The sequence below is a fragment of the Montipora capricornis genome, chromosome 9 (assembly GCF_036669925.1).
Source record: "Montipora capricornis isolate CH-2021 chromosome 9, ASM3666992v2, whole genome shotgun sequence".
Taxonomy (NCBI): Eukaryota; Metazoa; Cnidaria; class Anthozoa; order Scleractinia; family Acroporidae; genus Montipora; species Montipora capricornis.
This window is the reverse complement of record NC_090891.1, coordinates 21,683,819-21,701,318: the sequence shown is the minus strand read 5'-3', so window position 1 is coordinate 21,701,318 and position 17,500 is coordinate 21,683,819. Positions and strand designations below refer to the sequence as shown.

The window sequence follows — 17,500 nt, the reverse complement described above, 5'->3', positions numbered from 1 at the left end:
TTGACCACTATGGAGACAAATTATTATAGAAACCTGCATTTTGCCATGGGGGTTCTTGGGTCAATTTTTGCTGGGTATGTGCCACTGGTCTCTCAGAACCCTTGACCCCTTTATAGTCTACAAAGGTATTTTATGACCAATTGTAGACCCCAACTTACACTGTAGTCACTTTGAATTCTGTTTATGCATAAACCTTATGTAAACCCTTTTAATTGTAATTTCAAAATGAAATGTAATTTGCGACAAGTAAGTATTAAATCAGCAGCACTACAGTTCTTTTTGTAACAACCCTTTTTACCGTGACTCCTTAGACTCTTTTTAACTTACCCCCCTAAACCACAACAATTTGTGACCCCACTCTACTATAATAATAATAATAATAATAATAATAATAATAATAATAATAATAATAATAATAATAATAATAATAATAATAATAATAACATCTGACCTGCTAATCGCCCTTTCTCACAGTCGGAGACTGAATTACTAAGGGCACAGCTCAACGAGCTCGGACTAAAGAGCTGTGCTACCGGCTAGGCGCTCGGCCCCTGAACACAACCCATGTATGACCTCGGAGCGCAGCACCACAGCCTGATGGAATAGGCCCGGAGGCAATTTTGAGGAGGGAGGAAAACCGGAGTACCCGGAGAAAAACCCCCGGAGTCAGATTGAGATCGACTGAAACTTAGCCCACATACAACCCGAGGCCAGAGTTGAACCCGGGTCACAGAGGTGGGAGGCATGGTTGATGACCACTAAACCACCCTGACTCCCCGGAATTTTGCTGAAAATGCAACACCATTATAGTCACTCCAGTCGTGAAAATGTGACCCCATCCAGCGGCACATCCCCATTAGCCCATAGATAGGAATTACCCTTCCCCTCCCCCCTCCCAGGGACCAAAATACAGTAACCTGTGGTTCACAGTTTTCAAGGACCTACATGTACAGTACAAGTTAAAATCGCTCCAAATAATTTAAAGTAGTGTCAAATCGTACCTGTTCTTTGCTGAGTCCTTTAGCAATAAATTGTTTTAATTCGTCTTTTCCAGCGCCCTGTAACAATTTCCACTCTTCAATTGTCCAAATCTTGCCAAAGCTCTGATATCTAAGGATCTTTCCAGTGCAAATATTATCTAGTAACGCATGTGTAACCTGAAATATAAATGTATGTACCGGTACTAAAATCATCACTACAAAGCAAAAAGTAATTAAAAGATAATACTTTCTTTAACCCCTTGTTATTGCAATTACATGTACATGTTGGCATTAGTTACTATTATAATAGTAAATTTAAACAACAATAAGTCACCATCAGAAACAAGAATCTAGTGATCAGCCTTATTTGCAGCTTCCAACCCCTTCACTAAGATAGTACATTGTTATGTAAGTACATATAGGAATTACCCTAATGTCTAATAATGTCTCTTTGAGAGCTGAAATCCTGCACTGTGATTGGCTACCTGAGCTGGCAAGATGGAGCCCTCAGGATTTCTCGTTTCGTCCTGCAAGATGCCACATAATACTGTAAATCCTTTATTGACCAAATACTTGTTTGGTCAAGATATAGAGGATATTACTTGGCCACGTGAGAGATATATGAAATTTCTCTTTGAGAGCTGAAATAATTTAAACACAAGAAGATAAATTTTGTATCTCCAAGCGGCCATGTAATATTCTGTTTATTATCTAAACACCAATGAAATACTACATCATTTCACAAAAGGCATCAAAAGGTGCGATTTTCATATGTAACCACAGCAACAGTGATCTTTTCACATGTGATTATAACATGTTTTCGTCACATGTGAAGATATCATGTTTTAGCACGAAAGCTCACTTGGTATTTCATTGGTGTTTATAAAATAAAGCTGGATATTGGCCTTGTTCTTTTTTTGTGTGTTTATGGTCATAAAACATGCAAAAAAAGAACTTGGCCAATATCCAGCCATCTTGATCGACCTCACGCTTGGTCAATAAACCATAAATTATGTATTATGTTAAGTAGGAATTTCTAGTTTATGTCTATCATGTTTTGTTGTATTAAATTCTGTGCTTATCCTGTACAAGGCTGCTGCCTAAGAAAATCTTCCAGGAGCCCTTCGGGCTTCCAACATTTAAAGTTAGTAACCCGAGTCATTTTTTCAAGAGCCCTAAATTAATTAATTCCAGCTGGGATCAAATTTGCGAGAGAGTGGGGATGAATCAAGTAAGGCGCCTGTTCGGGCTACTTGTTCAGAAATTTGGTCGCCTGCGCTTGCAAAGAAGGCACCTCAGGTGACCGGGCGACCGTGAGGCAGCAGCCTTACTGTACTTTGCCAAGTTTAGCTCTTGTGGAGACATCATGGTGCAAATACAACTGTATTAAATGAAATTATTTTTTTTTGAACACCAATAACTGTACTGGTACCTAATATTTCTAGACTTCCAATTGAGAAATCGCAAACCTCTGTCAACTCATTCAATTAATTTTCATTCTTGATAATGGCATTTGATACATTGAAACATTGAATTACTCTCAAGATTTCTTGTAAAATGCCTTGACAAGCAACTGACCACTGATCAGTTACAATTTTCATTACTATTTTTACATTCAGTTCTTGAGTCTAACATCAGGTGTCAAAGTTGGTCAACTAACAAATTTACATGATCCCTTTTTAATATTAACAAAAGGTCATTATTAATTTTAGTTATAACCCATAACACGAAAGAGTACAAATCACAAGACAGATTCAGAGTGTATGGGTTATTCTTGTCATATACACCAATACGAATAAAAAAAATAAGGAGTGTCTTGGCTCATGCTGATCTTCCACAGGGCACAAAATGTCAGGCAACAAGTGCTGAGAGCCCACCTTCCCCAACGACAACTGATTACAAAAAAGACCACTGATACCATGACACAAATTGTTCTATATGCATTCACAACTTCATTTAACTTGGAAAATATATGCTACAATACTATCTCGCTGAAATTGTAAGAATAGTAACTAAGAGTTTGAATTGTTTACAATAATTAAAAAAATAAAATAACAATGTGTAAAAGCTCTAGAAAATAGTAGAATCGTGATGACAATGACGTGTGATCGTCGAAATGAAAGTAAAAGAAGACGGCAAGGCTAGGAGAACACAAGGTCTTCGCAACGAAAATCTGCCTCTTTCAAGCAGCTTATTCGATACAAGCTAACCCGGGAAATGGATCGAACGGAAAGGGCTTTTTGCCTTTACAAGTTAACAGGGTAGGCTTCTTAAAGAAGGCACTGTGGGGAAATTACAAGTAAAATGTAGTATACAGCAGTATAAACCAAAACTGCGTATTGTCTATTCTTTATTTACTGACCTTTTCTGCCTCCCCTTTTGAACATTTCTGTAACAAACCTAGGCCTTTTCTGTGATTTTCTGTACCACCTCCGTCCGCCATGTTCTGATTGACCGAGCCTGCGAGCTTACTACCAGTGGTCTCTTTGAGAAGAGATGCGCAAAGTACGTAACAACATTAGATGATTACCCTAGCAACAAAAGAAAGGATTCGAGGAGAAGAGTTGCGGACGGATTGTTGATAAATGCTTGCGGTTTTTTTCCTTTGACAGACTGATAACAGACAGCAATGCTTCAAGAAGGTAATGGACGAGTCAAAGTGTACGCTAGAATTCGGCCGACTGCGAAATTCGCGCAGGAGATGATCGAACTTTTGCCGGATGGAAAGTCGATCAATATTCGATGCAAAAAGGACTTGAGAAGAGGCTACATCAATAACCAAATTCTTGACTGGAAGTTTCACTTGGATCGTGTCTTGCACAATGCTAGTCAAAGCGACGTGTACGAGGAGTGCGCTGAAGAGATAGTAAGCAAAGCATTGGAGGGTTACAACGGAACTATCTTGGCTTATGGGCAAACTGGAGCAGGAAAAACGTTCACCATGACAGGATCGACCGAGAAGTTTCAACATCGTGGTATAATTCCACGAGCAATACAGCAGATCTACAGAGAGATCCACGAAAGGCCTGAGTATTCCTTTGGCGTTCGAATCTCTTACTTGGAGATCTACAACGAACGTATGTTTGATTTGTTGTGTACACTACCAGGTTCGTTTCGCACAGAACCCACACTCATGACAGTGACTGAAGATGATGATGGATACACCAGGGTGAAAGGGCTCAGTGTTCATCCGGCGAACAGTGAGGAAGAAGCTCTCAATCTGCTCTTTGAGGTAAGATAATTGGGAAAACCTTTAATTATGTCTTTCTTGGATAAGGATAACGCAAATTTTGCTGCACTGATTTCTATCTATTTCATGTTCATTCACGGGTCTAAGACCTAAGAACTAAGACCTAAGACCTCAGACCCCCTCCAAATCCAGATATGGAAAGGGTCTTGACTCTTAGGTCTTAGTTTTTGAGATTTGAAAGGGGTCTTAGGTCTTAGATCTTAAATCTTTATAGGTCTTAGGTCTTAGTTTTCGAAACACCCGTTTTTCATACCCTAAACGAAGTGTCCCGTTGGTTCTAGGCATTTGCTATCCAACAATCTGAACAATAAGGTAAATGCATTTCTGTACCGCTTCCCCGGTCGCAGTGTTTTTGGTGGTTAATTTCTTCCACCAGCAGACACAAAGAAGGAGGAAAACACACACCCCAGGGCTCCTCAACGACGACCTTACAGGGGTTATCAGTCACACGCGCCACTAACTAAAATTTAGATAAACGTCAATCAAATGTTTCTATGACAACAGTCCTGTTCACTTGGCGGCAGTTGAATTCGTCATGGAAACATTTGATTGACGTCCACCAAAATTTACTATTTGAAATATGAAAAAGTGTCGTCGAGGGGCACGTGTGACTGATAACCGCTGTAAATCTACGACGGTGAAGTCAAGTTTATTCCCACAACCTTAATGCACACTTGCCCTAATGTATCCTTTGGGAATGATAGAATCCAAGATGGCAGCCAAATTTCTGAGCAGGAAAAAACAGGTTACGCGGTAGGCACAATTCGCAGCAATTACACGTAACTTGCTCAAGGCGTGGGAAACAGTGAGCTTGCAAGTCACTATTGGTTTTGGTTTTACTTCAGTTGTGGACGAAGTTGCGTGTATAATCACCGGCAAAATTCAGTTCACACTGAAGAGAAAACCGCTCTGCACATTAATTCCGAAACCGTGGCAACAACAAGTGGTATGATCTTTCTAAATCGTTTATTTTGGCAGGGCGAAATGAATCGGATCATTGCTCAACACTCTCTCAACAAGCGATCGTCACGCTCACATTGTGTCTTCACCGTGTACATTGAGTCACACTCGCGTGTGGAATCCAACACGAAGTTTATCACTTCCAAGCTCAACTTCGTGGACTTAGCTGGGTCAGAGAGGCTGGGAAAAACTCTTTCGGAAGGTGAAACGCAAGTAGAAGCCATGTATATCAACAAATCTCTGACGTTTCTTGAGCAAGCTGTCATCGCACTAGGCGACAGACGTCGCGAACACGTCCCGTTTAGACAAAGCAAGCTTACCCACGTGCTCAAGGATTCCATTGGCGGGAAATGTAACACATTACTGGTAGCTAATATCTGGGGAGAAGCAGTGCATATAGAGGAAACGGTAAGCTATCATACATTAATTACGTGTGAACACGGCAACGAACTTGAAATAGGAGCAAGTTTGATTGGTATATAAATCAAATAGAAATTTGCGCTGCGTTAGCACTTCAATTCAGCAAAGAATTTTACGAACACCATCACTAAAAGCTAAGAAGTGTCAATTCTGCTCGCTTGGGGTAGTGTTTGGTTGGGAAGCGCGTGGTTGAGAGGAAGCGATCATCCGGGGCTTGTTTATCGTACAAGGTAGATGCGCGTTTGTCTTGGTTGGCTTAGCAAAGCGGAAAGAAGAACCAACACATTACGACTTGTGTCCATTTTAAACACTCAGGGGCCGCGGTGTGGGAGGGGCTGCCCCTCCCCCCCCCTCCCTCCCTCTTTTTTCGTACGGTGTTGTTTTCGATATGATTACACTTAATAATTTACACCACCACTTTTATGCCAGGACGTCGGCTAAAAATCCTTCGAAAACAGCGTAGGCTACCCGTAGCCTCTCGTTACCTTTTCGTTTACCAACTGAGTTGCAGCCGCAATATTTCGCTTTACTGTTAATTAGATGAGGATGTGATTTGCACCCTCGCCTTATTGTTAAGTTCAAAAACCTTGGCAAATCGTTTATCTCGTAATTATACTTAACAGATGATCCTTCTTAGGTTTACATCGTCCTTTACACTTTACCCTCGATCCACTCGTCATTTCAAAACTCGAACCCAGACTCTCTCTTTTTCTTCCTTGACCATTCCAGGGCGATTTCCATTTGAATGGAAATCCTGCTAAACAAAGAACAAACAATTTCTTTCAATCAAAACCTAACGGGACTACCGTGTTCCTTTTTCACGGAGTCACTTTTTCTTTCTTTAAGAGACTCGATATACTAAAAAGATTTAAAAAAACCGACACTTGCCTTGATTTGTGTTAATTGCCAGGGGCGGATCCAGCATTTTTTGAAAGTGGGGGCCGAACAAGAATACTAATCAGCGCGCGTTAGCGCGCCTCAGTAGCGCCTTAGGGGCTACTTTCTAGGGGGTCTGAGGACATGCCCCCCAGAAAATTTTGAAAATTTCGGTACTCTTACATGCACTCTGGTGCAATCTGGAACATAAAGTATCAGGATTTCATATTGAATAAAATTATAAGTTATGGTTATAATGATGCATGGTTTTTGACTCTTCGCTCCAAAGTCACACAACATATATAATTATATATATAGGCATTAAGATTTTACGTTGTTACAGTCTCTGTAAGATAGGTTGACTGTAGACAAGTATTTCGCATCCAGTCTTCTTCCTCATTTCGAAAGGATAATATTAACGCCTGTAAGTTGAAAGTTTATTCGCACAACTTTGGTCATACATACTATTAGCGAAAAATCACGCTTTAGCTAAAAAAATCAAAAGCTCCAACAGACTGCTTACAAAATGATAAACTTATTGTACATTTTGACAAAAAAAATCTCCGACGAACTGAAAGGGGGGGGGGGGCCGCGGCCGCCTCGGCCCCCCCCCCCCCCCCCCCTAAATCCGCCCCTGATTGCTAATTTCAATTTACGTCTTTGAGAGAGAAGTTTAATTTGCTGAAGAACAATGTTAACTGGTGTTTCAGTCTTGGTCATTCTCAAGTTGTAGACTGATCCAAAGGTTACTTTTTTCTCACAGTTATCCACTATGCGGTTCGGCAGCCGAATGATGAACGTACCCTCAGAGCCAGCCATAACAGAGAATTTTGACTTGTTACGTCTGTGTAAACAACACGAGAAAGAAATTCGTACTCTCCGTCAAGAACTCGCCATGCACGACACGCTAACGAACCGAAGCCAAATCTCCTACGAGCCGCTGTCGGAATCGCAAATCCAAGATGTTCGAGAGCAAGTCAAGCGATTCTTGGCGCGGGAGCTTACCGATATTGAGCTGGTGAATGTTCGCCAAATAAAGGAGACATTTTCCCAGTTTCGAGTGATTTTGAACACCATGGAATTGAGTATGGAAGAGAGGCTCAGGCAGAAATATGTGCTGCAAGAGCGACCAGGCTTTACCTCAGGTAAGTTACATGGTCAGATTGTCCTGCGATGTAATTTTTCGATCAATAGGCGAGAGGTTTCCGTACAATGCGTTTCATCCTCAAGAACAAGTGTTTTTTCATTCCTTGTTTTACACCTAGGCCATACGGTGTTTTGAGTCGTACTATTTTGTTCATTACATGGTCACTCAGTGTTGTAATCATATATATATATTTTTTGTAGCTGCAAGTGGAAAACTAGGGACTATCCAAGGTGATGTGTCTGGATTGGTCGGCGAGGTTGATGGTCAAGGATTTGGTGTTGGAGTTGCACCCCATGACGTTAAACCGAATGTGTCTACCCTACTAGGTGCCAGAAAGTTGAAAAGCCGGGGTAAAGGCAAAGAAAGGGATAGTGGAAAATCTACTTTGCATGGTGGTGTGGGGCAGATTGAGGGACAAAGCAGTGATGAAGGGCAAGATAGACCTCAGTCACCAACTGCCCAGTCTCCTACACAGCGCGCGGCCACGCCACCCCCCAAGAACGAGGCGTTTGAGGAGTTTAAACAAGAGAGAGGGAGCGAGATAAACCGGATACTTAATCAAAACAAAGGTGAACAAGGAATTGATAATCAAGTGTGAATTAACCACCGGTGTATTGTGAGTGGCTTAAAGGGGCTATGTCACGGAAAATGATAAAATTTCACGACACTCAAAATGCCGAACATAGCAATAACTACTTAAAACTGTTGAAGTACAAAAGGAAAGAGAAGCATGGATGGACACAAGTGGACAAGATTGAAACGGACTACATTTGGGTCATCTTGAAACTAAAAGTCGGCCTGGGCCGACGTTTTTCAAATTTATGGAAAATCGCCTGGATAAAGGTCGTTTTCTGTCAGAATCATCTTGTTTGTGATGTAACGATAATTTTATCAGTAAAGGAATTCCACATTACCATTATCGAGTTTTAAACTCGTGATTAACTAAAGATTTTCCCAAAACACCCTGCAATAACGTGACATAGCCTCTTTAACATTTTACAACAGTTTTAAAAGATTCACATTGCAACCAGGTTGACAATCAGATATAATTTGATGCTAATCTGGTTTGACGAAATTTGAATGTAACTTACAAAGTTACAGTTCAAGGAGCCAACGTTTCGACTCCTATCTAGCGTCTTCATCTAGGGTTATTCGAGTTTAGTTCTTTATTTCCCTCGTAGGACGCGATACAAGCTACAAACTCTTTTAGATGCGTACGCTCAAGTGTTTTGAGTGGCAACATAATTCGTTGTTATTTTTTTTTCAGGAGTTCTTCGCGAGAAAAAGAAGAAAGCCAAAGAGCTTTCTTGGTCTGTGAACAGTCTTAAGGATGAAATCAGCGAGATCGGGGCGACACTAGAAAGTCGAAAACTAGAGCGACTTGAACAGGGAGAATTTCGAACAGACGAGGGTCAAATCGTGATCGACGAAGATGAATACGAGCTTCTTCGGAAGCTGAAAGGTCTGAAGTCACGTTACAGGAGTGATTATGAAGAACTACTCAACACTAAATCCGAGGTCATATATTGTGAAAAGCTCGTAAGCCAGTGTAGGCAACGCCTGTTAACGGAGTTCGACAACTGGTACGTCGAGTCATTTCTCGGAGACGATATTGGACCGGAGAGTGGCCGAGTTGGGCAAGTACCTGAAGACGAGCAAGAGAAGTTCGATCGGCTTCAGTTGGAGTTGTTGATGGAGCACCCTGACTCCGTGCCTTACTACAACGCCAAAATCCAGACTGAGAGACGAATGCATCTGTCTTCCAGCGGTGTTTCTCAGAAAAAGAGGAGGCCTGGGGCAATTGTTGCTACGGTCCGAAATCAGCCGCCGACAACATTAACTGTCACATGATCCGAAACAAAAGTGAATCGACTTCAAGAGTTCTCTAAAACGAAAATAACATGTATTACTTTTTTCTCTAGTTTATAACTGAAAACTTCAGTCAGTTTTCATGAGCAAATGAGGACTGATGATTAAGGTTTAAAAGGTCTCTTAATTCTTGATAGGCTGCTTCTCACCTATGCGGTGCTGTTTATTAACGTAATTTCATGCTGTGACAGGAACATATATGGGTCAGACATTAGGTATATGTCCAGTGTTTTTGTAAGCACTTTGTAAATTGAAACAGATAGACAGTACAGGAGCCCATCATCAAATAGAAACACCTTTTTTTTAATGTTTGCTTTTAAGCAAATCATACAGTTTCATGAAAGGAACATCTTACTCTCCCACCCTTCCTTCATCATCCAGTTCAGTTTTGGACGAATCTTGAACATAAGCTATTGCCTTAAATCCAAAAAGAAAACAGAGATGAAATTTCACTTTGACTGAAGGAGACAAAAATATTTTGATTTTAATTTAATTTATTTTGAAATCTAGACCTAGGTTAAATCTACTTATTTGTTAGCCGGCGGAGGAGATTTGACATTCTTTGTTGCAAATAAATGTTCTTGCTTGTCAACAAAGAAGGTGGTAGGACGTAAGGATGCGTACTGAGATGTGATAACGGCTGACAGCCAGCCGTAAATCTGAAAAAGGAGAAACGTAGACGGAGAATTAAAGCCTATTTTTTACAGCAAATTTCTGAATTTAATACACCTTATTCCAAAATGGCCGCCATTAAGATATTCTTTTGTTTTCATTCAAATTAGACCTTGATGCCTCGTTCAAGGCAAAATATTCTTTTGAATTTTCAGCTCAAGAACGAGGCATCAAGGGCTAATTTGAATAAAAACAAAAGAATATTTAAATGACGGCCACTTTGTGGAGGCGCGGTGGCCTCGTGGTTAGTGTGCTCGACACCGGATCGAGTGGTCCGGGTTCGGGGCCTGGCCGGGGAAGTTGTGTTGTGTTCTTAGGCAAGACACTTTACTCTCACGGTGCCTCTCTCCACCCAGGTGTATGAATGGGTACCGGCGTAATGCTGGGGGTAACCCTGCGATGGACCAGCATCCCTTCCAGGGGGGAGTATAAATACTCCTAGTCGCTTCATGCTACTGAAACGGGAGATAAGCGCCGGCCTGATGAGCCTTCTGGCTCTTAAGCAGAGACTTTACCTTTACCTTTACAGCAAATTTCTGAATTTAATACACCTTATTCCAAAATGGCCGCCATTAAGATATTCTTTTGTTTTCATTCAAATTAGACCTTGATGCCTCGTTCAAGGCAAAATATTCTTTTGAATTTTCAGCTCAAGAACGAGGCATCAAGGGCTAATTTGAATGAAAACAAAAGAATATTTAAATGACGGTCATTTTGGAATAAGGTCTATGCATGGCCCACCAATCAGTTGAGTCCATTTTATATATTAGGTGCGTGATAACAGATAGCAAATTGGTATCTTAGAAAGGATTAATGTCATTCAAACTTACATGATGTTGCCATCAACTTAGTTCGAGTCAGCATTGATGGCAGGGGAAGGGAGGGGTAATGGCACGAGGCGTTCAGCAAAGAGGGTCGTATAGAGTAGTGTCCCAATGAGATCTGATTATGATTGTAGCTTCTCAAGATTTTAAAAATTCAAACGGAAAATTGCAAATGGTATAAGAAACGAGGAGTGCTGTCCATTTACACGGGATAAACCGGGTAGAGTATTCCATAAATTGCGCAGAAGAGGTTTTTCATAGATGAGAGTGTGTGGAAAGAGTATAATGTACCATTTTTCAGAAAACCAGTGAGAGTTTTTTTTTTTACTGGGTTGCCTTATAAGGCAAACCCAGTCGAGGTCTTCGTTTAGTTTGTTTGTTTTCTTTTTTTTCTTTTTTTTAGTTTTTTTTTTTTCCGTGTCGGTAAAAGTCTTGCCTGTCACTCCCCTGGTAAGTGGTGTCTTTGTGTATAGAGCCTTCTGGGCGTATTTTCTTAGGATCGAGAGGGTAGTGGAACTGCGTAGATTTCTCTGGTGGACACAGTAGAATCATTAACTTAGCCTGCAATGGCGTCGAAAGTCATGCAACGCGAATGGCGTTTTAGTGGATCCTTAAACAAAATATACCCTTATGGAGCTCAATAATGGAAAGTCAGTTGGATAAACTAGGCATGAATCTCAAAAGCGACGAGTACTGGACCTCGACAACAATCTATCGCCCGTCGAGACGAAATCAAAGTGAGCAGTATTTACCTGAAGTACATGGTAATTTGACACAATTGAGTTTCTTGTCTTCACGCACGCAATGAAATAGGAAGAGGTTTTCGCCTCTAAGAGCAAATATGTTGTTTGTTTCAATAAAATTTTCGCTGGAAAAGGATTCTGTGGTATTTTCTGCCTTTGTGAATTATAATATCATGTTGTGTATTGAATTTTCGAGCTTAAGGTTGAAATGTGATATGGGAGAAGTTTTTTAGTATTGCTCTGTAAGCAGGAAGGGTTCACAGGCCTGTTGGAAGCGTGCTTGAGTTTCAACAAAATGAGCCCCAAAATCAGTGAAAACTTGTGACGCAGATGAATAATAAAGTAGCTGCTATTTCCAAAATGATGGAATTACCTGGTGATAAATAACGTCGTACGTGTCTTGGAGAGTAAATTTTGACTTTGCATAAATAAGAGTTGGGCGATTGTGATCTTTGTTTTGACTTCGCTCATTTCATTGTCAAACTTTATAACACTTCACAGAAAAAGAAACTTACAAAAACCCGGTATCTTGCCATCATTTGACACAGATGCTTCACTGTTTGGCGAGTAAACATGCCGCGTTAACTTAATCACGGCGCCCACTGAATTCCGGCCATGTCACTTTCGATTTGGCGATTTATTTGAACGTAGCAAAAATCTCCCAAAATGTTTGTCGCTGATCGTAACTTTTTATATTCTATATTCACGGTTCAAAATTAATGTTGTTTTCATGTCGTAAATATGTTATTCTCGATCAACCTTCCTGGAGACTTCCTTCTGCTCTTTCTAAAAGCTGTGTATCAATAGTTGTTTACTTTTGCATCAATATTTGTTTTTGCATAAAGCAAGCTAAAAAGATCTGTACCTTGCTGAGTTCGCATTTGTTAGAGTTAATAGTATTTTCGGTCCGATGCTTCTTTTTTAGGAGGGGTACGTTATTTTGGTCTCCCATCCAAACACTAACCCCGCCCGGCAGGGCTTAACTTCAGTGAACTTTAGTATTAGAAAGCCTTCAGATGCTTAGAGGGCACACTTGTGGTAAAAAGAAGTTGTGAGGGAACTTGAAAATTATCAACATGTCAGCCCAGAAGCCAATGTTTCTCGCTTCTCTTTTATTTGTTATTCTTCAGAGACTGGAATGCTGTATTTCAATACCACACAATTCAGTGCCTTCTGATTTTCTGTAGCACGTACCACAGGCAACCCAGTGTATGCTTCACAGAAGCATCTCGTTGCTTCATGGAACAGCACTTCACTGAGGGTCCCCGTTAGGGATCTTCAATCCCGCCCCCTCGACCAAAATTTTCCCTTATCTTGAAATCCCGAACGTTTTTATCGGCCAATCCCGATACCGGTCATGACGTCACAGCATAATGTCCAGGCCTCGTCGTCAATTACAACTACAGTTGATTTAGAATACACCTTGTTAGTCTTTTCCACCAACCTTCATGATCCAACTGATTGACCTTAATTGTAGCATTTTGAAACCGAAATGATGCGGTTCATTGAACAAGCAAACAAATATCACCCCTCAATTATTTCACGGCTGAAATTTCAGATACAGAAGCGATATTCTGGATACAAACATTAACAAAGGTTCAAGAGCAACCCAGTCCTTGATGTGCGCCCGCACTTCAAACCTACTTAAACAATTCAAAACATCCTCTTCTCCTCGTGCCACCCACCAGGAGTCAAAAAAGGCTTCGTCAAAGGCGAGGCTCAGAGACTTGTCAAAACAAGGTCTCCTAAAAAAGAGCTCATCCAAAAATTAAATGGCGCCAACGTGAGAGAGGTTATCTCGAGAATCTTGTTCAAAGGACACTCTCAGAAATGCAACTTAAAAGCAGGAAACTGACACTCCTTCAAAAACCACTGGAGAGCAAACGAATCTTGCCTTTCGTTACACAATGCTACCCAGCAGTGACGAGCTTAAAACAGGTCCTCATAAAAGACTGGCATTTAATAGAGCGACAATCATTGCTCAAAGAAATCTACAAAACCTGCACGTTATTTTACAAAAGAGGGCGATTAAAAAATTAAAAGATATAATCTTGAGAGCGAAAGTACAAAACTGAAAGGCTAAAACACGCGCAAGGGAGTCGTGTAGGCCTGTCACTCCCGCACACTTAAATTTCCGATCGTTTCCGTCGTTGCCGAGGGCGAAAGTTGAGTTTATTTTTGGCCGTCAGAAATCCCGGATCTCGGGGCTTAAAAGAAACGATTTCCTGGATCCCGCTTCGTAATGACGCTAAATCCCGCGTCCTTTCCATAAATACAATCCCGAATCCCGATAACACATTTCTTTAGAATCCCGAATCCCGGTCTCTGAAAAAGCCAAAGCTGGGATCCCGAAAACCCTATTGGGGACCCTCTTCAAGGATTTCAGCGAAATTTCATAAAGCAAATGATCCAGTAATGAGCCGGTCGTTTTGTTGAAAACGAGAAACAAGGACTACGTCTAGATTTATTTCATTTCCCCCCTCCCCCCAAGAAACCCATGGAGTTGTTGTTCCATCGGAACAATCGGTTGTTTCGTAGAAAGAAAAAGCGCTCCTTGAAATGTTTATTTCTTGTACCTGTTGAAAATTTGGTCTCTCCAAAGCAGTCTTCAAACAATCAGTAATGAGTGCTTTGAAGTTCTGGCTGCAGTTGGCGGGAATCTTATGCAATCTAGGGTCAACAGTTTTCTTTGCGAATTTTGCCAAGCTTTTAATATGTTTCAATGGAAGTTTCCTGGTGATGCATTCCCATACAAGCACTCCAAAGCTGAATACGTCACAGGATTGGTCAGCGGGCTTACCAATCAATTGATCGGGTGCCATATAATCGTATAGGATCTCGAGATGACTGATGGCATGGCCGACGCTTTTGCCGTCTTCAATCCTTTGCGCATATTCAAAGTTGCAAATCTAGAGAATTGAAAAATAGAGCCTAAAAATTATGAGAAATGTAACATTAAAGTCGTCAATGGCAAATGCGTGGTTTTTTTTGTTGAAGATTTGCTTTTCCTACTGAAAACTCTATGTTGTTATTTTTTAACTTGAACTAAGGAGATGAGGGCAACACAGAGGCTGCAGGATCCTGAGATATTTCATTTAGAAAGATCTCGCCTCTGTAACGACATTTATCATAATGTAAACTGCATTAATTTTCTGGCTTGAAAAGCTCTTTAGTTTAGTTTAACCTTTTCAATTTGTCAATAAATCAGACCTTTGCAGTGTAGTTCTCTGTCAACGTCACACTATTGGAGGCCAAATAACAGTGGATGTATCCCCGCTGATGAACAAATTGCATAGCACATGCTACATCTCGACTGACTCCCAAAACTGTGTTCTCGTCTAGGACGGTCTTTTCTTTGTGAAGAAGGGTGTACAAAAAACCGCGTTCAATGTGCTCCAACACAAGCCCTCTTTGAGAAGGATCCGGGCTGCTGGAAACCGCCATTAGGAGGAGAATATTCGGGTGGCGCAAGTCACTAAGGAGAAAGAAAATGAAACTTTAAGATTATGGACCATTGACTCCTTAAAGAGGAAAGTTAGTTTCCCTTGTAGGATTACAATTCTGAACTTTAGGTTCAGAGAGATGTAAGTACAAAGAAGGCATACAGTTTTTCTATTTAAATCTTGGCCTTATGGCACTCATATTTCAACAGACTTTTTAGCTATCAAAGTGTATCTGAACGTAAATGGACGCAGGCCCAGTCGAGGACAAAGAAAAACTCCCCCTACCCTGGTGTGAGCTCCTCCTTTTCCATTACTAGGACTAACGCCCAGCTGCATTATAGAGCGAGTTTCAATCAAGTGTCGAAAAACCAAAACAAAAGTAATTACTTTCTCCAATCAAAAAGGATGGAGACAATCCGGTAAACCAATCAAAACGCGAAGTAATTACACGTAGCCGACACAAACTGCGAGAAAATGTGCACGCGTGAGCTGCGATTGGTTTTGGAAGAAGAAGGAATTGTGACAACCGAAAATGGCCCGTTAACTTTCGGGTCTTTCGAGAAACGGGCCACAGGGCCCGTTTCTCGAAAGTCCTGAAACTTTACGGGCCATTTTCGGGTGTAATAATTCTCTTTCTATCTCAAGAACGAAGAGGACTTTACAGTTATTTTTCTTTTTGTTACCTTGAAAACACATTGAAAGATCGGCTCTCCAAAACAAGCGGTTGGCAGTTTCGCAAATGGCTTTTCGGGCCTGAAACGTTTTCGGGACTTTCGAGAAACGCGCCCCAGGAGAAGGGTACAGTTTTGATTTTCGAGCGGGCCCCGACCTTTCCAGGCAATCATAAACCTTACAAAGTTTATATTACCCTTGCGATTGAGAATGCTCAATAGTGCGATCCCAGACGTCGTTAAAAACTCCTTTAGATTATCTTGGTTTCTAAAATTGCTGTGATATATATGGTTCTACTAGGGGGATGGTACCATTCGCCCATGATGGCAGAAGTCGAAAAGAATCTACCTTAGAAAAGAAACTTCTTGATGGAAGTGTTCGAAATCAATGTCTTCCTTTAATTGCCATCGATATCTCTTCAAGGTCACCGATCCACCTCTAAGTCCACCTTCGATATAATAACTGAATGGGTGGTTAGAGTACACATTACCATCTAACGGTTGAATCTCCCTGCTCAGCACTTGGACAACGGGCGCTCGTATTTTACAAACCTGAGCAGATTCATCTGTGAAGAAAGTTCAATATTTATCAAACGTTCACTTGCAGACTAGCTTTCTCACGTGGACTGGTAAAGGCAAGGTTAATTAACTCTTTGACTCGTCGGAGTGATCAGCATGTAAATTCTTTTCACAATTTCAAAACACTGTCAAGGAGAATGTTATTGCATGGGTAAGTTATTGGGAATGAAGATCAGTCGCGAGTTCAATCCCCACATCCGGCAGTTTAAAATTTTTGAATCAATTGTTATTTTAAGTACAGATTTAAAGACTGTGCAGAAAAGAGCAACAGTCGTTCTGCAATGATATATAAAAGAACTTGTTTGCCTCACCAGCATCCATGTACTTAGACTGTGACGAGTCTCCCTTCAAATTGTCAGCAGTTTTTGTGCGTTGAGTCTTCGATGGTTTCTTCTTCTTTTTTTGTCTTTCTGAAGATAGATAGATTATAGACCGAATGCATATATGGAGGCCAAAAAAATATTATTTTGTTTATGTGCTAATTAGACTCACTAGCCTCGTTTGGATGGGCAAAATACAAAAGAAATGTTGCTTGAGAGCGAGGCTAGTAAGTCTAATTAGCACATAAACAAAAGAATACATTTTTGGCCGCCATTTATGCATTCGGTCTATTTAAACTTAAATTGCCTACATTAAAAATGAGAACTTTACGGTAGCGGGGGCTGGTGGGGGAAGAAATGTTAAACTCGCCTCCCTCTTGATACCCCATCTTGACAACCCCGTTCCCAGGACCTTGGAAAAGCTAAGGGAGAGGTCCTGGGAACGAGCTTGCTCATCTTGAGATACCCTCTGGTAAGTATATTAGGGAGCTTACGAAACGAGGAAGACGACGGCTACGAGGGCTTCATTTAAAAATACAAGTTCGCGTTATTCATATCACTACGAAACTATTTTATGTCGTTTCGCGTTTAATAGTAACTGTCGAGGAATTAAACTGGTATGAGTGAGTTGGAAGCGTAGAGAGAGAACTGAAAATTCATCGTCATGCGCTAAGGTCCTTCACTGAACCTTGAATTTGGTCATTTCACGTCGTCATTTAGGAGATGATGGCAAAGAAGTGTACCAA

General features: G+C 40.9%; 3 protein-coding genes across 3 annotated transcripts in view; 1 reads left to right on the top strand and 2 right to left on the bottom strand.

The window, feature by feature from the left end:
- LOC138016710 (COMM domain-containing protein 8-like) overlaps positions 1-3,439 on the bottom strand; it is a 10,885-nt gene extending 7,446 nt beyond the window's left edge. Inside the window, exons 1-2 of the mRNA XM_068863903.1 lie at positions 3,343-3,439; positions 1,002-1,157 (exon numbers count right to left, since the gene is read on the bottom strand). Of these exons, the coding sequence (XP_068720004.1) occupies positions 1,002-1,157; positions 3,343-3,423 (237 nt within the window). The 5' untranslated portion in view covers positions 3,424-3,439. The remainder of the gene's footprint in view (positions 1-1,001; positions 1,158-3,342) is intronic.
- A 65-nt stretch (positions 3,440-3,504) lies between these two features.
- LOC138016696 (kinesin-like protein KIF9) lies at positions 3,505-10,213 on the top strand. The gene is made up of 5 exons (XM_068863891.1): positions 3,505-4,212; positions 5,209-5,598; positions 7,250-7,631; positions 7,834-8,202; positions 8,901-10,213. The coding sequence occupies exons 1-5, from the start codon at positions 3,610-3,612 to the stop codon at positions 9,482-9,484; spliced, it is 2,328 nt and encodes a 775-aa protein (XP_068719992.1). The 5' UTR covers positions 3,505-3,609; the 3' UTR covers positions 9,485-10,213.
- Positions 10,030-17,500, bottom strand: part of LOC138017421 (dual specificity protein kinase shkC-like) — a 10,986-nt gene continuing 3,515 nt past the window's right edge. Inside the window, exons 3-7 of the mRNA XM_068864511.1 lie at positions 16,746-16,844; positions 16,205-16,421; positions 14,952-15,216; positions 14,318-14,650; positions 10,030-10,161 (exon numbers count right to left, since the gene is read on the bottom strand). Of these exons, the coding sequence (XP_068720612.1) occupies positions 10,030-10,161; positions 14,318-14,650; positions 14,952-15,216; positions 16,205-16,421; positions 16,746-16,844 (1,046 nt within the window). The remainder of the gene's footprint in view (positions 10,162-14,317; positions 14,651-14,951; positions 15,217-16,204; positions 16,422-16,745; positions 16,845-17,500) is intronic.